The 25,632-nt window shown below is 45.3% G+C and overlaps 2 protein-coding genes across 2 annotated transcripts; one reads left to right on the top strand and one right to left on the bottom strand.

The window, feature by feature from the left end:
* Positions 1-3,382: 3,382 nt before the first annotated feature.
* On the bottom strand, positions 3,383-4,728 carry LOC125556409 (uncharacterized). The gene has a single exon (XM_048719149.2). The coding sequence runs from the start codon at positions 4,495-4,497 to the stop codon at positions 3,526-3,528; it is 972 nt and encodes a 323-aa protein (XP_048575106.1). The 5' UTR covers positions 4,498-4,728; the 3' UTR covers positions 3,383-3,525.
* Positions 4,729-22,457: 17,729 nt separating this feature from the next.
* On the top strand, positions 22,458-25,240 carry LOC125510047 (cytochrome C oxidase assembly factor). The gene is made up of 3 exons (XM_048675135.2): positions 22,458-22,708; positions 22,911-23,015; positions 24,874-25,240. Exons 1-3 carry the CDS (start codon positions 22,640-22,642, stop codon positions 24,913-24,915), a joined length of 216 nt encoding a protein of 71 aa, XP_048531092.1. The 5' UTR covers positions 22,458-22,639; the 3' UTR covers positions 24,916-25,240.
* Positions 25,241-25,632: the final 392 nt, after the last annotated feature.

Genomic DNA, 25,632 nt, shown 5'->3' on the forward strand with positions numbered 1-25,632 from the left:
GCGTTGGTGATGACGATGGCGATGATTTCCCCCTCCCGAAGGGAAGTTTCCCCGGCAGAACAGCTCCGCCAGAGCCCTAGATTGGTTCCGCCAAGGTTCCGCCTCGTGGCGGCGGAGTCTCATCCGGAAAGATGTCTTGTGATTTTTTCCTCATCGAAAGACTCCATATAGCAGAAGATGGCCATCGGAGGGCCACCAGGGGGCCCACGAGGTAGGGGGCGTGCCTAGGGGGTAGGGCGCGCCCCCCACCCTCATGGGCAGGGTGTGGCCCCCCTGGTGAACTTCTTGCGCTCAGTATTTTTTATATATTCTGAAAACGTCTTCCGTGAAGTTTCAGGGTTTCAGGACTTTTGGAGCTGTGTAGAATAGGTCTCTAATATTTGCTCCTTTCCCAGCCCAGAATCCCAGCTATCGGCATTCTCCCTCTTTATGTAAACCTTGTAAAATAAGAGAGAATAGGCATAAGTATTGTGACATAATGTGTAATAACAGCCCATAATGCAATAAAAATCGATATAAAAGCATGATGCAAAATGGACGTATCACACGCTGAGGGATTGTTATATGATTCAGTTATGTTAGCACTGTTGAGAGATTGCACTAGTGAAAGTATGAACCCTAGGCCTTGTTTTCAAGCATTGCAATACCGTTTGTGCTCACTTTTGTTACTTGCTACCTTACTGTTTTTATTATTTCATATAACAAAAACCTATATCTACTATCCATACTACACTTGTATCACCATCTCTTCGCCGAACTAGTGCACCTATATAATTTACCATTGTATTGGGTGTATCGGGGACACAAAAGATTTCTTGTATTTGATTGCAGTGTTGTTTGAGAGAGACCATCTTCATCCTATGCCTCCCATGGATTGATAAACCTTAGATCATCCACTTGAGGGAAATTTTTTATTGTCCTACAAAACTCTGCACTTGGAGGCCCAACAACGTATATAAGAATAAAGTTGTGTAGTAGACATCAGGGTGGCAGGGGGCGGATGCGACTGTGACACGAGCGCGATCGGTTATACCTCCCCATGCGCCGGGCACACTACCATTGTGAGCACCGCACCCCTCTGTCGTGGTCGGACATCAACCTCTCACACGGCTGGCACCTCGACCCCAGCATGATTCCGGTGCTGGCGGTACCGCAGTCCGAGCGCGCGCGTGCGGCCGAGATCCGCAACCATCGTGCTGCCTTCTCGCCTGCGCGTCAGACCCAGCCTACATGGCGGACTCCCCGAACTGGGACGTCCGGTTCACCACAGAGCACGATGTGCGCCGCGAGGGGATCGTCCAGATGGATGCCCGCGCTCCACCACCGCCGATGGTGGTGAAGCAAGAGCACGTAGAGGAGGAGGCCGTGTTCCAGGCGGCCCTCAAGGAGACTGACACGAAGGGCGCTCGGGGAGTCTGAGCACGAGGAGATGGCCAGGTGGCCTGGTCTTGAGAAGGCACTGGCGGACTCGGCGGCCGGCATCGAGGCCAACACACCGCCACCACCCGCGCCCACGCTCGGGTCCAAGGTCTACCAGCGGACGAGAGTGCTTCCCATCTACGTGTTGTGCCCGCCCGTTTGGCAGGGTGCGACCGAGGAGGGGGAGGAGGAGCGACAACACCTCTATGTGTGGGGGCGGTTGCTGGCAGCCGAGCGGGAGGCGACAGAGCACGACATGGAGGTAGAGCGCGGCCTGGAGGCTAAACGGCTCCAATAAATAAGAATTGGAATAATAGAAAAAATATCCTTCGCCCCTTATCTCTTCATCATCGTCGGTTCCGTCACTTGTGGTATTCGTTTAGAATCTTGTTGACCCTACTCGCTTACTCCTATTTTCCTTATTTATTTTTGACATAACTAGCACATATGCCCATGCGTTGCAATGGGAAAAGAATGATATTTTGTTCAAGCATAATGTCTCATAGCATCCTTCTATAAAATGAACATAAAAAAATACGATGCAATTTAGCCGTGTTATATTTTCTTTGCCGGGCATAATCTTCCACTGATTCCATTTAAGTAAAATTCTTCCTTTAGTTACCATGACGTCCTCACCCGTTTTAGTCGGGAATCAAATTATTCATTTTCTAATTTAGTAGTCCAACACATTAAAGCCTACAAATCTTTTTTTAATTATGCTATATTTTTTACCTCAAGTCCTTCCTTTAATTAGCTCGCCCTATACACGAGGACTGCCACTCATATATTTAGAACGAGTTGAGATTAGTAAATGTGAATGGCGTATAGGTCGTTGGTTGTTACATAAAACATCCAGATAGGAGTTCCTGTGATCAATTTCGACAATATTGATTTATTTTGACCTAATTATTTTTCGCGGTCTCTATAAAAGCCCATAAAAGGCCCATCAACGTACAAGTATCTGGATCAGGTCACTTAGCGTGCACTCAAACCAAACGAAAAGGACTAAACCAAACCAAAAATACCTATTCTCTTTAATAGTAGGTATAGATTAATTAGAACTTTCTTGAAAGAATGGGGTTCTCTCTAGGGCCATTCCGATATTGCTCAAGGGTTTCTTCCATGTTATGATGCTACAATGGGAGACTTTGAAGATGATGAAGAAATAAAGGAGTCTTCACTACGGAGGACATAGTTGACCAGCTCAAGAACAAGTAAGGTACTAACTTTTCTGTGGGTGGGTATCCACAAGAGAAAGAAAGAGCAGGAGTCTTATATGATTTTGCTATTTGTCGATGTATTTTTACGTGTATTAATGTTGGATGTGTACATTTTAACTATGTAGAAATCGGATGTGTACTCATTGTATTTTGTATCCATGATTTATTTTAAGTCAATAAAATCCACCCTTGTCGAAAAATGGCGTATGCTCTCTAGCATAGGGCTGCATCTCTAAGCACATTCATCATTTTGCTCGCGTATAATATTAGGCCCATATTTATATTTACAAACAAAAAAATTAACTAAAAATGAGTCTCCACATTGTCGAGCTTTTTATTTAACACTGTACAGATGCAGCCGTTTATATATACATACATACACCCACCCCTATTAACGCGCGCATACACACCCTACTCATATAATCACCTCCGAAAAATTGAACCGGCATATTATCTTAAGATTTTACGAAAGTCACCGTAGGCGCCTTGTAGTCGACCGAGACATCGTATCTCATTAAACGCGCATCACTGAAAATTCTGAAATAAATTCAAGATAAATGCGAGCACCAACACTTAAACTCTGATGGACTGGAGATATCACTGTTAGTAAACAACGTTTGTTTACGTGCTCCTCCGATTCTTATGCTGGCGTCCTAGTCACTCTTCAACCATTTTCTTTTGTGGACCATCACGAAATAAAAAAAAAGTGTAGACACATTTTTAAAATAAAAAATATAGACACATTGATCAAACAACTGTTCCAAATTTGAAATATGCGTCGAATATATTCAGATGCCCGACACGTCAAAGCACTCAAAGCTCACCGCGGGTTTCGCAACGGTCTGGAGCTGCACGCAAACTGCTCGACAGAAAGCAACAAGGCATGTTAGGCGCCACTGACCCATGCGAACACGCGCTTGCTGCTGAACCTCAGGGACCTGGAGACCTCGCGCTCCCTCCGGCCGGCCGGCAACAGCAGCTTGCGCGAGAGGTCCTCCGGCGCCTGACTGGCGACGCCGTATTCTTCGTCATGCGAGAAACTGAGCTCGAACTTGTAGGCATCCGAAGGTCGCGCGGCGAACCGGCAGCTCTGAGACTGGTGACCGCCGCCGTCCAAGCGAGCGTGCTCTCGCTCCCGCCAGCGCGTCTCACCGGTGCCGAGGGGGTCTTTTCGGCTGGCCGGCAGAAGCAGCTGCCGCGAGAGACCCTCCGGTTGCGCCGGCGGGTTGCGGGACGCGCCGCCTTCGTCGCGCGAAACAGTGAGCTCGTCGACCGGCGAAGGACGCACGGCGAACCGGCAGCTCTGAGACTGATAACCGCCGCCGTCGAAGCGCGCGTTATCCCGTCCTCTCGTCTCGTCTGTGGGGAGGGGGTCCTCTCGGCTGCTGGCCGGAGGAAGCAGCTGGCGTGGTGCGCCCTCCGGCTGCGTGCTGCGAGTGGAGCCTCCGTCGCATTGTACACCGACCTCGTCGGCCGTCCAAGGACGGGCCGCGAACCGGCAGCTCTGGGACTGGTAGCCGCCGCCGTCGAAGCGCGCGTCCTCCCTCCCGCACGTGGGCAGCAAGAGCTCGTAGCGATCTGCCGAGGAAAGCTTCCGCAAGAGACTCTCTGGTGGCGGGCGGCTGTCGCCGCCGTCGTACGAGAACCCGAGCTCGTCGGGCGGCGAAGGTGGACGCACGACGAAATGGCAGCTCTGGGACAGGTACGCACCGCCGCCGTCGAAGCGCGCGCGCTCCCGCCCCAGCGCAGCGGCGGCGCTGGCGGCGATCTCCGCGTAGCGGTCCGCCCTCGCTGACGACGACCTCCGCTTCCTCTTGATCGCCGCGTACACGAACGGGATGAGCCCCACCACGGGCATCTCTCTCCCCCGCTCCCTGATCTGCAGCTAGCACCGGAGCTAGCGAGCAAGAGTGTGGTGCCTACTGCTTTCTTGCTTCTCTCAGGCTGTCAGGCAGCACGTTGAGGTTTCTTGACGAGACGAAACGGATCGACATCGCCATGTCTCTTATACTCCTAGCCTACCAGTACAGGAGGAGACTAGACCGTGTGATCACGAGCCAGAGTTAACTATGCAAAGACGACAGCTGCAGCCGAATTTTCAACTGGTTGAGGAGGCTCCTGCTGGATCAACATGCACTAATCTATGGCGGATTCGGTATATATTCGCGGCAGCTAGGACCATGTGAAGACGGCTGCCGTTTACACTTTACAGGCGACGCATCAACGTCTCAGCATGCATGCATTCAAATAGCAAAATCGGGTATTTTCGTCGGATCGAGGAACTCATGGATCGATCGATTGGTAGTTGTTGGGGCCAAGAGCTAGCCGCCATCCGGAATAAACAAGCCCAGGTGCTCAACCATACACTAACAGGTAGCCTAACCTACACTTATTATACTGTTGTATGTATGTATATACATGGAGACAGAAACACACACGTACATCGATGACACACATACAACCATGCATGTTCGTTTGTCTCTCTATTTCACCTTTCGTTACTTATCCAGCGGTACGAACTGGATTGTGTTTTGCCGGGGAGAAGAAGCCAAGAAGAAGAGGCCCCGTGCCGTTGGATCTCATTGTTTCCTTCGAGGAACCCTGTTGGATTGTTGCCATCGTCTCTTCTAAGATGCTCCTTTTTCTGTCATTATTGAGTTCAAATTTGTCTTCTTTTTTGGAGGTCCGTACTCAATTAGCACGGTCGGCTCAAGATACTTATTACTAGCGGTAAGAAGTAATTTTTTTGAATTAACCACAGCCATGCCATTCTACAAGTAGGCTAGCGAAGCCGAACATTATCCTCAACAACATGGGCTGGATTAGCTACTTCGATACAAAGTATTTTTGTAGTTTCCTCATAGTACAGTTTCTATGTTGATTTTTGGTAAAACTCTAACATTGAGGCTTTGAAAGATGTCCGGTCGTATTTAGTGTGTAGGTCCGGGGATAGCGCGCGAGCTATACTCGCTTATGCTCTTCTCTCATGAAGGTGTTTTTTTTGAAAAGGGGGATGACCCCCGACATCTGCATCTGAGCGATGCATACGACCACTTTATTAATTATTCGCACAAGACCTTACAAAGTCATACAACAGTAAGACTAAGGCCGCCGTCTAAGCAACAAACTGTCGCTACACCTATCCAGTTGATGAAGGGGTGCAGATAGCCTGGGCCTAATACCAAACAGACATCGCAGCCAAACCTAAACATCTAAGGCTGTGTTTGGTTGAGCTGCAGATTCTGAAAAAGCTGTTGTGGAAAAGCTGTTGTGGAAAAGCTGGAAGCTGAAAAGTTAGGGTACCCCCAGCTTTGAAATTTACACTAGGGGGAAGCTACAGATTCTCAAAAGCTGCTTTGAACATTTACCCCTTTGGTTAGCTTTTGGCTTTTCAAAGCAGAAGTTGGTAAAAGAAGCTGAACCAAACACAGCCTAAGACTTAAGGTCCCAACCAGGACGCCTGTCGGGTATGGGGAACCTATCAGTCTAGCGAACTCCTCAACCAGGACGCCTGCCGGGTATGAGGTCGCCGCAGCCACCTGCCACTAATCCATCTTCAGAGCTGTATTGTTGCATCAACCGTGCCAGGTCTCTCTGCCATCGACACCACCACGATGCCAGACAGGGTCGTCCTCCTGCGCGAGACCATCCTCGCACATCAAACTCCGAATCTGCACTGCGCCACGACGTCGAGATCCGTCGCCATCAATGTGTAGGATGAAGCACCGCTCCACCAAAGATGATGTCCGCTGGTCCCGCGAAGCCGAGTGCACCTCCAAGAATGCTGCCCCCAAGGGGGTGACGACACATACTTGTCGCCAGCATCCGATTAGTTGATCTAGGGTTTCCCCCGGAGGTATTGAGTGGAGTTAGGAGCTTCACCTCGATGATGCCTTCATGAAGGAAACGATGATAAGGACATCGTCATCACCGGTTCCAGCCATTGGCCGAAAACTAGGTTTTCACCCGAATCCGTCCAAGGAAATCCACCCGACAACATGTGCACCGTCTCGACCGCTTTCAAAGCCCCAGATCCAGCCGCCTAGATCCGGCGACCACCCGCGGCAACAGTGCCACCGTAGGAGCCTTGGCGCAGCGGCCACAGCCTGAGTGTGCCACCACTGGAGCCTAGGAGGAGGGCTCCCACCCCGCATCACCAAGCCGCGAGAGCCGCATAGATGAATCATGCGCACTCGTCACCGTCTCTGATCCGAACCAATCTAAAGCAGATCGTCGTCACAGATCTGCCTTGGATAGGGACTAGCTTCATGAGCCGCCACCCTCCAGGGCCGCCGCCCCGGGATCCAGGCAGAACATCGTCGCTGCCATCGGCCATGTTCCGCCGTCGCCGACCGGCCAAGCCGCCGGCCACTGCGACCACACACGCCGCCATGACCAAGCACGCCCGCCGAGCAGCCGGCTGTTGGAAATATGCCCTAGAGGCAATAATAAATTGGTTATTATTATATTTCCTTGTTCATGATAATCGTTTATTATCCATGCTAGAATTGTATTGATAGGAAACTCAGATACATGTGTGGATACATAGAAAACACCATGTCCCTAGTAAGCCTCTAGTTGACTAGCTCGTTGATCAATAGATGGTTACAGTTTCCTGACCATGGACATTGGATGTCGTTGATAACGGGATCACATCATTAGGAGAATGATGTAATGGACAAGACCCAATCCTAAGCCTAGCACAAAGATCGTGTAGTTCGTATGCTAAAGCTTTTCTAATGTCAAGTATCATTTCCTTAGACCATGAGATTGTGCAACTCCCGGATACCGTAGGAATGCTTTGGGTGTACCAAACGTCACAACGTAACTGGGTGGCTATAAAGGTTCACTACAGGTATCTCCAAAAGTGTCTGTTGGGTTGGCACGAATCGAGACTGGGATTTGTCACTCCGTGTAAACGGAGAGGTATCTCTGGGCCCACTCGGTAGGACATCATCATAATGTGCACAATGTGATCAAGGAGTTGATCACGGGATGATGTGTTACGGAACGAGTAAAGAGATTTGCCGGTAACGAGATTGAACAAGGTATCAGGATACCGACGATCGAATCTCGGGCAAGTATCGTACCGATGGACAAAGGGAATTGTATACGGGATTGATTGAATCCTTGACATCGTGGTTCATCCGATGAGATCATCGTGGAGCATGTGGGAGCCAACATGGGTATCCAGATCCCACTATTGGTTATTGACCGAAGAGTTGTCTCGGCCATGTCTGCATGACTCCCGAACCCCTAGGGTCTACACACTTAAGGTTCGATGACGCTAGGGTTATAGGGAAAGTATGTACGTGGTCACCGAATGTTGTTCGGAGTCTCGGATGAGATCCCGGACGTCACGAGGAGTTCCGGAATAGTCCGGAGGTAAAGATTTATATATGGGAAGTCATCATACGGTCACCGGAATAATTCGGGGGGGTTACCGGTATTGTACCGGGACCACTGGAGGGGTTCCGGGGGTCCACCGGCAGGGTCCACCTGCCCCGGAGGGCCCTATGGGCTGTGTGTGGAGAGGGACCAGCCCCTTAGTGGGCTGGGTGCCTCCCCCCTAGGGTTTGGGGAACCCTAAAGGGGGGGCGCCCCCTTGCCTTGGGGGGCAAGGCAACCCCCCTGGCCGCCGCCCCCTCCTCAGATTGGATCTGAGGGGGCCGGCCCCCCTCTCCCTTGCACCTATATATATGTGGGGGTGGGAGGGCAACCGCACCCAAGTTCTGGCGTAGCCCTCCCCCTCTCCCAAGTCCTCCTCTTCTCCCGCGGTGCTTGGCGAAGCCCTGCAGGATTGCCACGCTCCTCCTTCACCACCATGCCGTCGTGCTGCTGCTGGATGGAGTCTTCCCCAACCTCTCCTTCTCCCCTTGATGGATCAAGGCGTAGGAGACGTCACCGGGCTGCACGTGTGTTGAACGCGGAGGTGCCGTCCGTTCGGCGCAAGGATCATCGGTGATTTGGATCACGACGAGTACGACTCCATCAACCCCGTTCACTTGAACGCTTCCGCTTAGCGATCTACAAGGATATGTAGGTGCACTATCCTTCCCCTTGTTGCTAGATTACTCCATAGATTGATCTTGGTGATGCGTAGAAAATTTTAAATTTCTACTACGATCCCCAATAGTGGTATCAGAGCTAGGTCTATGCGTAGTTTCTATGCACGAGTAGAACACAAAGTAGTTGTGGGCATCGATTTTGTCAATTTACTTACCATTACTAGTCTTATCTTGATTCGGCGGCATCGTGGGATGAAGCGGCCGGACCGACCTTACACGTACTTTTACGTGAGACTGGTTCCACCGACTGACATGCACTAGTTGCATAAGGTGGCTAGCGGGTGTCTGTCTCTCCCACTTTACTCGGATCGGATTCGACGAAAAGGGTCCTTATGAAGGGTAAATAGAAATTGGCATATCACGTTGTGGTTTTGGCGTAGGTAAGAAACGTTCTTGCTAGAAACCTATAGCATCCACGTAAAAACTTGCAACAACAATTAGAGAACGTCTAACTTGTTTTTGCAGCATATGCCTTGTGATGTGATATGGCCAAAAGGATGTGATGAATGATATATGTGATGTATGAGATTGATCATGTTCTTGTAATAGGAATCACGAGTTGCATGTCGATAAGTATGACAACCGGCAGGAGCCATAGGAGTTGTCTTAATTTATTTATGACCTGCGTGTCAACATAAACGTCATGTAATTACTTTATTGCTAAAGTGTTAGCCATAGTAGTAGAAGTAATGGATGACGAGACAACTTTAAGAAGACACGATGATGGAGATCATGATGATGGAGATCATGGTGTCATGCCGGTGACAACGATGATCATGGAGCCCCGAAGATGGAGATCAAAAGGAGCAAAATGATATTGGCCATATCATGTCACTATTTGATTGCATGTGATGTTTATCATGTTTTACATCTTATTTGCTTAGAACGACGGTAGCTTAAATAAGATGATCCCTCACTAAAATTTCAAGAAAAGTGTTCCCCCTAACTATGCACCGTTGCGAAGGTTCGTTGTTTCGAAGCACCATGTAATGATCGGGTGTGATAGATTCTAACGTTCGAATACAACGGGTGTTGACGAGCCTAGCATGTACAACATGGCCTCGGGACACATGCGAAACACTTAGGTTGACTTGACGAGCCTAGCATGTACAGACATGGCCTTGGAACACGAAAGACCGAAAGGTCGAACATGAGTCGTATAGAAGATACGATCAACATGAGATGTTCACCGTTGATGACTAGTCCGTCTCACGTGATGATCGGACACGGCCTAGTCGATTCGGATCATGTTTCACTTAGATGACTAGAGGGATGTCTATCTGAGTGGGAGTTCATTAAATAATTTGATTAGATGAACTCAATTATCATGAACATAGTCTAAATTGTCTTCGCAAATATGTTGTAGATAAATAGCTCACGTTGTAGCTCCCTGTTTCAATACGTTCCTAGAGAAAGATTAAGTTGAAAGATATTGTAAGCAATGATGCGGACTAGGTCCGTAGTCCGAGGAGTGTCCTCACTGCTACACAGAAGGCTTACGTCTTTGATGCACCGCTCGATGTGCAAACCCCTACAACGTCGTCTGTGGATGTTGTGAACACCTGACAGACACATCTTGATGACTACATGATAGTTTAGTGCACCATACTTTACGGCTTAGAATCGGGATTCCAATGACGTTTTGAACGCCATAGAACATTTGTTCCAAGAGCTGAAATTGGGATTTCAGGCTCATGCCCGTGTTGAGAGGTGTGAGACCTCTGACAAGTTCTTTTGCCAACAAGATGGAGGAGAATAGCTCAGCTAATGAGCATGTGCTCAGAATGTCTGGGTGCTACAATCACTTAAATCAAGTGGGAGTTAAACTTCCAGATAAGATAGTGATTGATAGAGTTCTCTAGCCACTATCACTAAGCTACTAGATCTTCGTGATGAACTATGACATGCAAGGGATGGAGTTGATCCCGGAGTTGTTCGCGGTGCTTAAGACCGCAAAAGGTAGAAATCAAAGAAGGAGCATCAAGTGTTGATGGTTTAACAAGACCACTGGTTTCAAGAAGGGCAAGGGCTAGAAGGGAAACTTCATGGATGGCAAACCAGTTGCCGCTCCAGTGAAGGAACCCAAGGTTGAACCCAAACCTGAGACTGAGTGCTTCTATTGTGAGGGGAACGGTCACTGGTAGCGGAATTACCCCAAATGCATGGTAGATAAGAAGGCTGGCAACTTCAACAAAGTATATACGTGTTATTAATGTGTACCTCACTAGTACTCCTGGTAGCACCTGGGTATTGGATACCGGTTCAGTTGCTATTATTGGTGACTTGAAGCAAAAGCTACGGACTAAACGGAGACTGGCTAAGGGCGAGGTGACGACGTGTGTTGGAAGTGTTCCAAAGTTGATGAGATCACCATCGCACGCTCCATCTGCCTTCGGGATTAGTATTGAACCTAGATAAATGTTATCAGGTGTCTATGTTGAGCATGAATATGATTAGATCATGTTCATTGCAATACGGTTATTCATTTAAATTAGAGAATAATGGTTATTCTGTTTACATGAATGATACCTTTCATGGTCATGCGCCCTATGTGAATGGTTCATTGAATCTCAGTCGTGGTAATACACATGTTCACGCCAAAAGATGTAGAGTTAATAATGATAGTACCACTTTCTCATGGCACTGCCGCTTAGGTCATATTGGCGTAAGATGCATGAAGAAACTCCATGTCGATGGATGTTTGGAGTCACTTGATTTTGAATCACTTGACACATGCGAGCCATGCCTCATGGGCAGGATGACTAAGACCCCATTTTCAGGTACAATGAAATGGGCAAGTGATTTGTTGGAAATCATGCATGCTGATGCGTGTGATCCAATGAGAATTAAAGCATGCGGTGGATATCGCTATTTTCTCATCTTCACTGACGATTTGGGTAGATATAGGTATATGTACTTAATGAAGCACAAGTCTGAAATGTTTGAAAAGTTCAAGCGATTTCAGAGTGAAGTTAAGAATCATCATAACAATAAGATCATGTTCTTACGATCTGATCAAAAGGGGATTTTCTGAGTTACGAGTTTGGCAATCACTTAAGACATTGTGGAATTGTTTCACAGTTGAAGCCACCTGGAACACCACAAGGTAATGGTGTGTCCGGACGTCGTAATCGAACACTATGAGATATGGTGCGATCTATGATGTCTCTTATCAATCTACCGTTTTCATTTTGAGGTTATGCGTTAGAGATAGCTGCATTCACTTTAGATAGGACACCATCTAAGTTCGTTGAGACGACGTCGTATGAACATTGGTTTGGCAAGAAACCAAAGTTGTCATTTCTTAATGTTTGGGGCTGCGATGCTTAAGGCTTCAGCCGGAGAAGCTCGAACCCAAAGCGGACAAACACATCTTCATAGGATATCCAAAGGTGACAGGTGGGTATACCTTCTATCTCAGATCCGAGGGAAAAATGTTTGTCGCTAAGAACGGGTCCTTTCTCGAGGAGTTTCTCTTGAAAGAATTGAGTGGGAGGAAGATAGAACTTGATGAGGTTGTCGAACCTTTACTTCAACTAGAGAGTGATGCGACACAGAAAGATGTTTTCTGTGGCGCCTACGTCTGTTGAAGAGGAAGTTGATGATAGTGATCATGAAGCTTTAGATCAAGTTGCTATCGAACCTCATAGGTCGACAAGGATATGTACTACTCCTGAGTGGTACGGTAATCCTGTCTTAAATATCATGTTGTTAAACAACAATGAACCTACGAGCTATGGAGAAGCGATGGTGGGCCCGTATTCCAACAAATGGTTAGAAGCCATGACATCCGAGATAGGATCCATGTATCAGAACAAAGTATGGACTTTGGTGGACTTGCCCATTGATCGGCAAGCCATTGAGATAAATGGATCATTAAGAAGAAGATGGACGTGGGCGGTAATGTTACCGTCTATGAAGCTCGACTTATGGAAAAGAGTCTTTTCACAAGTTCAAGGAGTTGACTACGATGAGAATTTCTCACCCGTAGCGATGCTTAAGTTCGTCGGAATCATGTTAGCATTAGTTGTATTTTTCGATTATGAAATCTAACGGATGGATGTCAAAACAAGTTTTCTTACCAGTTTTCGTAAGAAAAAGTTGTATGTGATACAATAAAAGGTTTTGTCGATTCTAAGGATGCTAAAAGGTATGCTGGCTCCAGCGATCCTTCTATGGACTAGAGCAAGCATCCCGGAGTCGGAATATATGCTTTGATGGAGTGATCAAAGCTTTTAGGCTTATACAATGTTTGCTAGAAACTTGTATTTACAAGAAAGTGAGTGGGAGCACTACAACATTTCTGATAAGTATGTGTGGATGACATATTGTTGATCCGAAATAATGTAGAATTTTAGGAAAGTATAAACGGTTGTTTGAAGAGTGTTTTCAAAGGAAGACCTGGATAAAGCTGCTTACAAATTGGGCATCAAGATCTATAGAGATAGATCAAGACGCCTGATGATACTTTCAAAGAACGCACACCTTGACATGTTCTTGAAGAAATTCAAAATAGATCAGTCAAAGAAGGGGTTCTTACCTGAGTTGTAAGGTGTGAAGTTGAGTAAGACTCAAAGATTGACCACGGCAGAAGAAAGAGGAAGGACGAAGGTCGTCCCCTATGCTCTTGTCATAGGCCCTATACGGTATGCCATGCTGAGTACCGCACCTGATGTGTGCCTTGCCACATGTCTGGCAAGAGGGTACAAAGGTGATCTAGTTTTGGATCACCAGATAGCAGTCAAAATTACCCTTAGAGGAATAAGGAAATGTTTCTCAGTTATGGAGGTGATAAAGAGTTCGACATAAAGAGTTACGTCGATGCAAGCTTAATACCTATCCGGATAGCTCTGAGTAGAGATACCGGATACGTATAATGGAGCAATAATTTGGAATGGCTCCAAGTGGAACGTGGTAGCAGCATCTACGATATAAAGTTTTGCGAAATACATAGGGATCTGAATATGACAAGACCCGTTGACTACAACCTCTCTCACAAGCATAACATGATCAAACCCAGAACTCATTGAGTATTAATCACATAGTGATGTGAACTAGATTAGTGACTCTAGTAAACTCTTTGGATGTTGGTCACATGGCGATGTGACCTGTGAGTGTTAATCACATGGCGATGTGAACTAGATTATTGACTCTAGTGCAAGTGGGAGACTGTTGGAAATATGCCCTAGAGGCAATAATAAATTGGTTATTATTATATTTCCTTGTTCATGATAATCGTTTATTATCCATGCTAGAATTGTATTGATAGGAAACTCAGATACATGTGTGGATACATAGAAAACACCATGTCCCTAGTAAGCCTCTAGTTGACTAGCTCGTTGATCAATAGATGGTTACAGTTTCCTGACCATGGACATTGGATGTCGTTGATAACGGGATCACATCATTAGGAGAATGATGTAATGGACAAGACCCAATCCTAAGCCTAGCACAAAGATCGTGTAGTTCGTATGCTAAAGCTTTTCTAATGTCAAGTATCATTTCCTTAGACCATGAGATTGTGCAACTCCCGGATACCGTAGGAATGCTTTGGGTGTACCAAACGTCACAACGTAACTGGGTGGCTATAAAGGTTCACTACAGGTATCTCCAAAAGTGTCTGTTGGGTTGGCACGAATCGAGACTGGGATTTGTCACTCCGTGTAAACGGAGAGGTATCTCTGGGCCCACTCGGTAGGACATCATCATAATGTGCACAATGTGATTAAGGAGTTGATCACGGGATGATGTGTTACGGAACGAGTAAAGAGATTTGCCGGTAACGAGATTGAACAAGGTATCAGGATACCGACGATCGAATCTCGGGCAAGTATCGTACCGATGGACAAAGGGAATTGTATACGGGATTGATTGAATCCTTGACATCGTGGTTCATCCGATGAGATCATCGTGGAGCATGTGGGAGCCAACATGGGTATCCAGATCCCACTATTGGTTATTGACCGAAGAGTTGTCTCGGCCATGTCTGCATGACTCCCGAACCCCTAGGGTCTACACACTTAAGGTTCGATGACGCTAGGGTTATAGGGAAAGTATGTACGTGGTCACCGAATGTTGTTCGGAGTCTCGGATGAGATCCCGGACGTCACGAGGAGTTCCGGAATAGTCCGGAGGTAAAGATTTATATATGGGAAGTCATCATACGGTCACCGGAATAATTCGGGGGGGTTACCGGTATTGTACCGGGACCACTGGAGGGGTTCCGGGGGTCCACCGGCAGGGTCCACCTGCCCCGGAGGGCCCTATGGGCTGTGTGTGGAGAGGGACCAGCCCCTTAGTGGGCTGGGTGCCTCCCCCCCTAGGGCCCATGTGCCTAGGGTTTGGGGAACCCTAAAGGGGGGCGCCCCCCTTGCCTTGGGGGGCAAGGCAACCCCCCTGGCCGCCGCCCCCTCCTCAGATTGGATCTGAGGGGGCCGGCCCCCCTCTCCCTTGCCCCTATATATATGTGGGGGTGGGAGGGCAGCCGCACCCAAGTTCTGGCGCAGCCCTCCCCCTCTCCCAAGTCCTCCTCTTCTCCCGCGGTGCTTGGCGAAGCCCTGCATGATTGCCACGCTCCTCCTTCACCACCATGCCGTCGTGCTGCTGCTGGATGGAGTCTTCCCCAACCTCTCCTTCTCCCCTTGCTGGATCAAGGCGTTGGAGACGTCACCGGGCTGCACGTGTGTTGAACGCGGAGGTGCCGTTCGTTCGGCGCTAGGATCATCGGTGATTTGGATCACGACGAGTACGACTCCATCAACCCCGTTCACTTGAACGCTTCCGCTTAGCGATCTACAAGGGTATGTAGATGCACTCTCCTTCCCCTTGTTGCTAGATTACTCCATAGATTGATCTTGGTGATGCGTAGAAAATTTTAAATTTCTGCTACGATCCCCAACACCGGCACCACCAGATCTTCCACGAAGCCCGCCGCTCGGCCGCCTCCTCCCATCACCACACCGCCAAAGCGCCGCTGGCGGTCAGATCGGTCACGCCGCCGCGACGACAGCTCAGATCGGGGAGGAGGGCCCGTGCGCCCCGGGTCACCCGCCTCACCCAAAGGAACGCAGGAGGGAAGGGGGCCTCCGCCGTCGCTGTCCGCCGTCCGGGGCTTTTCCCGGCGGCCTCCTCCAACGGCGGCGGAGGGCAGGGGAGGGAGGGGTTGGGAGCCCGACGGCGGAGGGGCTAGGGTTCCGCCCGAGCCGCCCTAGCGGGGGGCGACACGGGGGACGGGGTGAGGTGTTGGTATTGAATTCTCTCTCATGAAGGTGTTGACACCCAATTTTTCTCTGTGTGTTTCCCTGACTCGTATGATGTTCCTGGTTTGACCCGGTTTTCTTCTGCGTTTCTTATGTATATATATTTTGATATATACTTTTTTGGATGTGGCTAGCAGGCGCCCGAGCACCCGTTGGTGGGATCAAGCGCTTGTCCATATATGGAAGGAGCAGCCAAGCGTGCCTTATACAGTCCGTCAGAAAAGGAATCTTGTCCATACATGCATTTATTTGGGGGTTTAAAAAGTTTAAAATACTGTAACATTTGATGTAAGCATCAAAATCCAGTTTTGCTTTCACGGTTGGGTTTCTCGCGATGAGTTCTTTAAAACTAGATCTCATATCGATAGGTTTCGTTAAACTTTTTTTCGAGGCAACTTTGGGTACGATGAAGGCAGCTTTAGTGTTATAGGAAAGCAACTTCATTTTTTTGCCTTGTAGATGTGCCTATAAGGTTGGTTTGTGTAAAAAATGAGAAAATCACACAAAACATGAGGTACCTTAGTGCCACATATAAGCAACTTCATTGCGCACTATGTGTATCAATGAAATTTTCCTAATATTATCCCAACTTGCTTATCGTGTTTGCTCAGTTGCCTACTGTGGTTGGTTAGTTGCCTACCACTGATGCCCAGTTGCCAACAATACTATGAAAATTGGCCTACCATTGATGCACGGTTGCCTGCTATTGGTAATTAGTTGCCTATCATTGCTGCTTAGTTTTTTAACTTTGCAAATTAATTGCCTAGAATATTATGGAGTTGTTATCACAAGGCAATTAATGTGTACTCTCGGTCTAACTTGGTATCTAGACAAAAGCAATGATATAGGGAAAATTCTAAGTTCTCCCTTGATGAAGTTAGTGGAGGCAAAACAAGGACAATGACTTTCAGATTGTTATGCATTCGAGTACCACACAAAAACCGTTAGCAACTTTTGAGGTGTTTTTGTGCAACTCTAGTGCATTCGACAAGTAACTCATGTGTTTTTTCCATTATTATATCTGAAGATCTCAATAATTTTCACGGGCAACTCGTGCAAAATTTTCGAACAACTTGTGTATGTTTGTGGGCAACTGTCTGATCCACCCCCTATATATAAAAAAATTCTCATCACCCTAGATGCAAGTTCTCATATGCCCCCACTTATGCAACTACTCAACACCCATGACCTGGATAGCCAACATTCACACGCTCAGTAGTATTCCGGGGAGACTCCCTTAGAAAAGGAATGCACAAGGCAACCATCCATCCCAATATAGTTTTGAAATTTGGAATCATGATAGATAGCTTAGATCCCACAAAAACTTTTCAAGATTGTAGGAAAATTAGGTCCCTTGATGGACAACTTAGGTCTCATCTTCCCTCACTATGCAACTGGTCCTCACATTTTGAGCAACTCCTTCTCGTTGTGCGAGCAACTCATTCCCATCTTATGAGCAACTCATGTATGCGTCAACCTCTCGACCCCACTCCTCTCCAACCCTGCTCATCACATGTGTGATAGTTAAAAAACCTGAAAGAACTCTAGCATTACTAATTTAGGCACAAAAGTAGTGAAACGTCACATCATAGAAAGAGTAAAAAATGGCATCACAAAAAACACATAGGCTTATCTAACTTATACTATTTTTGTAGGGAACTTGGTGCGAAAAATATGATCAACTTACATAGATTTGTGGGCAAACTTTCAGATATGCCCCCTATGCAACTCCTGATCCCCCCTAGCAACTCGATGTCACACTATGTGCAACTCCTACTCATATTTTATGTATGCAACTATACATATCTGCATATAGAAATTGTTCTTGCAAACTCTCAGCAACTTCCCCCTAGCAGAAATCCACACAATTGTTCTAGCAAAGATCCAAAGCAACTATTCCTATAAACAATTATCCTAGCAAATCCTAGCAATTGTATTACCAAAACACAATGCTTGTTTCTAGCAAACCAAGCACATGTATTAGCAAACCACAATGCAAAGCTGAGCAATTCTCCTACAAAACCAAGCAACTGCATTACTAAAAAACATATATGGGAAAATTGTCCTAGCAAAACCAAGCAAACTGTCCCTAGCATTACTACTTGAATTGTCTACTTCAGGCAAAAAAACATATGACCAACTTGAATTGGCTTTGTGGACAACTATCTGACCCCCACCCCCTCCCAATGCAACTTATCTATTCTAGCAAAAATCCAAAACAACTCAATTACAAAGAAAACACAAAAATGAAAAACTGTTATAGCAAAAAACAAGCAATTGTTCTAGGAAAACCAAGCAACTGCATTAAAAAAAATGCAAAAACCTATTCAAAACAAATCCGAGCAACTGCCTAACAATGATGCCCTCGCTAATTAGTTGGCTAATATACTAGGAGAAGTTGTCTGTCGGCGTAGCTCATATTGCCTATACTCTGAAACATAGTGTTAGCATACTTGATAGTGTGGTAGACAACTTATATGTCAATTTAGTGAACATGATAGTCGTGGGAGGCAACTTATAAGGACTTCTCGTTGATAGGCAATCACAGTAGGCAAACAAAGAAGTTGCTTTCCTATAGCACTAAAGTTGCCTCATCAGCACTCAAAGTTGCTCTAAAAATAAAGTTTGTCGAAACATATCCATGTGAGATCTAGTTTTAAAGAACTCGTCGCGAGAAACCCAACGTTGAAAACGAATCTAAATTTCGATACTCGAACCAAAAGTTATAACTTTTTATTTTTTGTAAAACCCAAATAAATGCACATACTTTTTCATTCTTGACTGATTTATGTAATGTAGGGAGCATTCGAAGGGATGGAGACAAGATACTTTCCTTTTTTATAATGTAATGATGACAAGGGATGCTAATTACCTTTTATGGTAGGCCTGCTCAGACGCACCGCGTGCCATGTCCGTATATAGCATGCGCTCGCGAGGTCCATTGGACGCAGCTGCACGATTCAGTATTTGGGTACTTTTTTTCATACATATTGTACTTTTTTGGTACACATGAGAAGAAAAATCTTATACATGTTTAACTCTTTGCTAGTACATGATTTACGGTCTTAATTAAGTAAATATATTTATTTAAAATATAACTAAAATAAAAAAAGAAGAAACAAAAGCGAAGTCAGTGTGGCAGGGCGAGCCCATGTTGTACCCGGGGGATAGCGATGTAACACAAACCCCCTGAAGCGAGCGCTGCTTCAACTTGCTCAACCCATTTTCAGTTTTCCACCCACAGGTTTTGGGAAGATTCTATAACCTTCCCTCAACCACATTTTTCTTTGTTTTTCTTCCTTTTTTCATCTTCCTTATTCATTTTATTTTACTTCTAAATTATTTTCTTTATAAAAATCTATGAACTTGTTAAAGCTCCAGGCCTTTTTCAAATTCAAGGACAATTTTCAAGTTCTTGATTTTTTTCATATAAGTGAACATCTTTTCAAATTGATGAACAATTTTTTAAACATGTAAAAAAATCAGTTCATGATTTTTTTAAAGATGGATCTTGTTTTAAAGTTTGGGAAAATTTGACTTTCGTGACATTTGTGGAATTTACAAAAAAATAGAATCGACAAAAAGTTCTTGAAGTTTGGCAGCAATTTTCGAAATGCATGATTTTTTGAATTTGTGAACATTTTTTGAATCAATGAACTTTTTAAAACTTTGGGAACACTTTTTAGAAATTCTCAAAAAAAATTGAGCCATCCTACATTTCTCAAAATTCATGAACATTTTGTCAATTTGCCAAATTATTACAAACTAGTGAACAATTTTTATATTGTTCATTTTTAAAAATTCATGAATAATCTTTTGCAATCCATGAATTTTTTTAGCTATGAACATTTTTGAAGAGTTGGAGTATTTTTAATATCTAGGAATTTTTAAAATTTGTGAACCTTTTAAAAATTTGGAACATTTTATGAGATATCGAATTTGATTTACAGAAGAAAAAACAAGAAGGAAAATGAGAAAAGAAAAGGGGCAGACGAAAAAAGGGTGACCCGCCTCGCACGTGGGCCAGGTCACGAGGGTGCGCGGGGGACTAGGGTATGTGTTTCATCACTTTCCACCCCATAGGAGGTCCCTTGGCATATTTCTTATTCGTTGCTTGTTGCGTCAAACTATCGCGCAATGCACAAGCAAACCACATGAACAAATTTCGATGGATCAATTGAATTAGAAGCTTTGGTCTAGGATTGAAGACTACCATTGCAATACGATGACCGCCCTATCCAACCACACTCAAGTCTCTTGAACACCGGTGTCATGTGACCCGAGAGCAATGCAATGGATGGTCCGATTGTATTGATCAAGTGAATAATTTTCCACAAAGTGGGGTGCCAGTCACGGAGTATGGCCCGGTCATCCAAGAGCTATACAAGCAACACAACAAAGAGGGCAGCGACATGGCCTTCATATTGCACCATCACTGCAAGGAACTAGTTGGCAATCAAAAGTGGATCCAAAGGAACTTCAAAACCACACCAAAGATATCACGGATTAGCATATCCATTGAAGCTGATGACGAGGAGGATGAAAATCCTAGCAAAAGACCGGATGGTACAAAGATTACAACAGGCGGATGACGGGAAGTTTTGTGCAATGATTGAGACCAAGAAAGATTTGGCGCCCGAACGCAAAGAAGATAAGGCGACAAGATAGAATGAAGTCAAGTTCATGAGGATTAGAAGTGAAAGACAAAGATGGCGGCTCAAGCGAAGATGGCGGAAGTAGAGTAGCACTTGAGGAGATGCTTGCAAAAGAGAAGAAGGCTGATGAGTATGCTACCATTTTCATGGCCCCGAGCATGATGAATGCCATGGCAAGGAAGTATTGGGAGCTCACTCGTGTGGAGATCTTGTCCCAAAAGGAGGTTAGCCTACGTGGTGGTGGTGATGGTAGTGGTCGTGGGGGAGATGGTGGTGGCCGTCGGGGGTGATGGTGGTTTCTTTGGCGGTGGTGATGAGCACGGAGGTGCTTGAGTTCGTGTATGCATTTGGTAGGGCTTGGTCCAGAACACAAGATATGTCATGTTGTGGTTTTTTTTGGATAAAACTTGATCGATGTGGTGGCTTTTGGATAAATTGTATGCATGTTTTAGTTTGAATTGCTCGATTGGATTAACTATATGTATGTTATGGTTGATTTTTTGCGTATGCCGAATCCGAATCATTGAAATGATTGATGAAATACCGCCAATTGCTTGAAATGTATGTGCCAAAGGGATAGAAGAATTAGTCAAAAAAATTAGGGAGTTAAATATGGTGATTTAGTTAGGTTTGGCTACTATTTAACTCCTAAAAGTTTAGGCAGTTAAGTTGGAGGATGCTTTAAGGAGTTAAAGTATAGGAGATCAGCGAGAGATGTTGTAAGGATTAGCTTCGCTTGAAAGTCTTGATACATCTCTTTGGGTGGCAAAGCCTTCCATCGAGCAACGTTGGATCGACATGTCAAGCGATAATAAACCAAAATGAAGTGACATAGCTTCTATCCCTAATCTTATTTGTTGGATCATTTCAAATGAGAGAAATGCCCATATGTTCAATAGCAAGACTGCACCGCATACCCCTCTACTCCACACCATCAACATTTTTTTAACTCCTGCGATACTGTGATTATTTCCAAGAAATAGTCATCTTACAAGTCATGGCATTCTTAATGCCAAGGTTTTAGTATTTACATATCTACTCTCCACCTCTTTATTTTCCAATCGATAAATGTTTACTTTGTTGATACTTCTCGGTTTATCATTGTTGCTCTTCATGTGATATTCATACATTACGATGGTATTTTGTTCCCATGAGTGCGGTTTTCAAATTACTTTGCATTCAAGCATAGCCTAAGAGCCCCCGCAAAAAAATCATAGCTTAAGAGGTTTTTACATCACCCTTTCGTGGTATCGGATTAAATAATAATAGTATTAGGTCGATAATATCATGCATTTCATTTATCATCTTGACGACTTCGACACAAACAGGGTTGAACATCACACGGTTACACCTGCTTGAGTGGCAAAGAATATACCATGTCTATTAGTCCATGGCTTAGCCTTATGCAATTTTGGTGCTTGTTTATCGTGTCATGTAATTGACCTTGGTTTTTCAGGCTATAACTCCCAATTTCATGGCCGTGCTATCAAGGTTTAAAATGCATCGATATCCACCTTAAAAATATCACCAGGTGGAAGATCCCATTCATCTTGTTTGATCTAGAGTAGTGTTGAATGTCTTCTCATAGTTCGCAGCAGGCCGATCTAGACGGATTTCAGACATTTCAACATCGACATGTAGGCGTCTTTCCCACTAAATGAAGTACAAATCAGAGCGACCTGAAGTTTCTTAGACAGCCCCTGCAACCATCATATGATTATGACTCTCTCTATCTCCCTATGACCCTCTTCTAGCTCTGCTTTTCTTTCTTTTTAGGAGTAGAATTCTAGCTCTGCTTTTTTCTGAGACAATTCTAGCTCTGCTATGTGGACCATGGAAGGCCAGTTACCTGAATCAGGCCGGGAAATGGTCCACGAAGGCCCAACCAAAGCCATCTCCCACCCGACCTGTTGCGCCGGCCGCCGGGAGGAGGAGAGACACGCCGCCGTCTCGCCTCTTTCCCCTCCCGCAAGCCGCACCGCAGCCGAGCGATCGAGAGTCGGAGGTGGAGGTGGGAGATGTCGAAGTCGTGCAAGGGGCTAGCCATGGAGCTCGTCAAGTGCCTCAGCGAGACCGACTGCGTCAAGGTCAGCCGCGGTCCCCCCCTCCCCTTCTCTCGCCCCCTTTCTCCCCGGGCCTCGCCTCCTCTTGCCGCCGCCTCCCCCCTTGGTCCGATTCGGTTTAGCGTATGAATTTTGCGCCGCTGTTGTAGCCTGCGGTGCTCTGTGCGAGATTGCTGTACCGCCGGCCGATTTGCTCTTCTTCCCCTGATGCGTTTTCCGCGCGCAGGTGCAGAAGAGGCCGTACAAGGAGTGCGCGGGGGAGAAGGCGCCCAACATCACCAGCGAGTGCGTCGGCCTGCGGGAGACCTACTTCAACTGCAAAAGGGGCCAGGCATGTCTTCAATCGCTCGCTGTGCATCAGCCACACCAGTTGTGACCCATTGTTTCGTTGTGCATCAGCTATACTGGTTCCCCTTGATGATTTTGCTTGCAAATCGTTGTTCTGTTGCGCTGTTAAGATATTACTATTATGCGTGGATGTGATTAGCTTGCTGAATCTATAGGGGATGAGCTTCTCTGCGATTTATTGCGAATCCGGCGTCCAGCACTTGTTAGGTACTTGAGATGGTACTTGGTCCACTCCCTTGTGGGCACAGCTTTGTTAAGTGATGTATTGTTATGAACTGGCTTCTGGTGGTACAGTTCATATAGCTGGCGGATGACCCCCAACTGAACACGTTTGGGGCCTGCCACAATGCCTGTATAATGCCCTCGCAACCGACGTCCAGGGGTGCGCTACTGCCATTTACTTAGTTTGTATGCTACAGATCAATACAACAATGCCTGAGGCAAATATCTCTGGGGTATGATAGGTTAGGTTTTATTTGTTTCTGTTCTGTATGTCCAAGATTTCAGAGTGAAGGTGAATTTTAAACGTCAATAGGTATGCTTCGTTGATTTTACTTTAAATCGAAATATGGGATTCTTTGACCAGATATACAGCGTCGATCAAGCTTATGATACCTACAAAGTTAAATCACTAGAAGCTCCTTCCTTTGAACTGTAATATACAAGCATTTAAGAAATGGGCCCTTTTCATGTTTGATGCATTAGTTTTAGTATATCTATGCATCATACGGCTTATAAGAGACTATATTTTTGGTCGACAGACAGATTGTTCACAAAATATAGTGGGCAATGTGAGGAAAAAATTACAACTATAAACAGCAACCAAAATGTTTTTTTCCTTTTCACCTTGCTTGTAGAATCAGAAAAGTATATCCTGCTCTGGCGGACAGAATTAGTATCTCTCTATAACTACTCTACACCACATATCTTTTAAATATCCTTTAAATACCTGTTATCATATATTAAAGGAAGAGATTTAGCTAGAAATGCCTGTAGTACTTGGCCCTTTTTAATTTTGATGTATTCTTTTTATAGTATCTATGCATCGTACAACTTATAAGAGACTAGTATTTCGTTGTGGTAGAACAGTCTGTGCACAAAAGACGTGTGACAATACAAGGAGAAAACTACAATTGTATGGGCTGTCAAATGCAAAAATCTTTTTTCCCTTTCACGTTGCTCGTACAATGATAATAGTGGACCTGTGGCTGGTGGTCAGAATCGAAATCTCTCTGTAACTACTCCCGTACGCTACATATCTTGAAATATCCATATTTATCGAAGGAGCAGATTTAGCTATACAAAAGGCTGTAGTATGACAACTTGAGTACGTGAAGATTTAAAAATGATACATACCATGTATATGTTTTCTTTAATTCATAGTAGTTTGGTACTAACCTTCAAATTCCATTGCTATATGCTGCTTCAAATCTTTCATCATTGATTCATATGCAGCTTCTGTGTGAATTGTGGATACTAGTACTACTTCTCATTAACAGCTCATTTCATTTCTTCCTATATAGATATAATCTTATATCCATATGCTCCACAGTTATGGTAAACCATCGTCCTTTGGTGTACAAGCTATGAATGCGACATACAGCCTACTTTAAGAATATTTTGCGGGTTTGGCCCATTACTATTGCATTAGATATGAATGCTTGATGTTCTATCCCTCCTTTTTAGACGGCTATTAATTCTATTGTTCCATATGCTTAACTTCCTTTGGTAGCATCTTGATTGCCTAAATTTGATCGTTGTTCTGTTTAGGCCTTCTGTACCCTTTTTGTTACTCAAGTTTGCAAGTGGAAAATTGCTAAGTTTATTAATCGCTGCAACAGGTTGACATGCGAGCCCGGATACGTGGGAACAAGGGGTATTGATGGTGTGCATGTGAGTATTGATGGTGTGCATGTGAACTCCCTTATCCAGTTAAAACTTGTAGCCGAATTGTGACTACAAGACATCTTTTGTTCTATATATGCTTTTGATCTCCAGTAGAATCATATGTATTTTTTTCCCTCGCGAGTCACGATAGGATAGAGGAACCAACTCAGCACACGAGTAGATTCAGTCAATGAGAGGGTGCATCGTCTTGTGGAGAAAAGAAATGTTTGATCATAATGCAGTTTGTCTGCAATTTTCTGATATGGAACGGCGGAACTATCACAGATCATGCGAGTAGTTTCCACTGTGATGTGAGGTGTATCTCTATGTTACCGTCTGACCTTTTTTGTTCTGAAACTCCTCAGAAAGAAGAACGGGGTAAAATGTTGGACAGCTAAGCTGCTTTTCTTAACTGGGAAGCAAGTTGGCTACTAGCTTGAGATAGAAATTTCACTTCTAGTGAGTGCGTCCCTTGTTAGAATAGGACATAATCGTCTTTATTACATGATGGAGCCACTCTCCGTCGCTCTGTTGAAATGACCTTCTTTGGAAGCAAGTTCCATTTTCCAAGTGATGTATGGCTCGCTGCATTGTACAGTATCCCCAGCCTACTGATGCAGACTGTAGCAGTGTCGTATTGCGTCACTGTGTCGTCCTTTTTTTTCTATGTTGATGCAAGCAAAAAAAACCAAAATCATGTTCTCCTTTCAGTG

Source organism: Triticum urartu, chromosome 5A (genome assembly GCF_056163025.1).
Source record: "Triticum urartu cultivar PI428250 chromosome 5A, HENAU_Tu73, whole genome shotgun sequence".
Classification (NCBI taxonomy): Eukaryota; Viridiplantae; Streptophyta; class Magnoliopsida; order Poales; family Poaceae; genus Triticum; species Triticum urartu.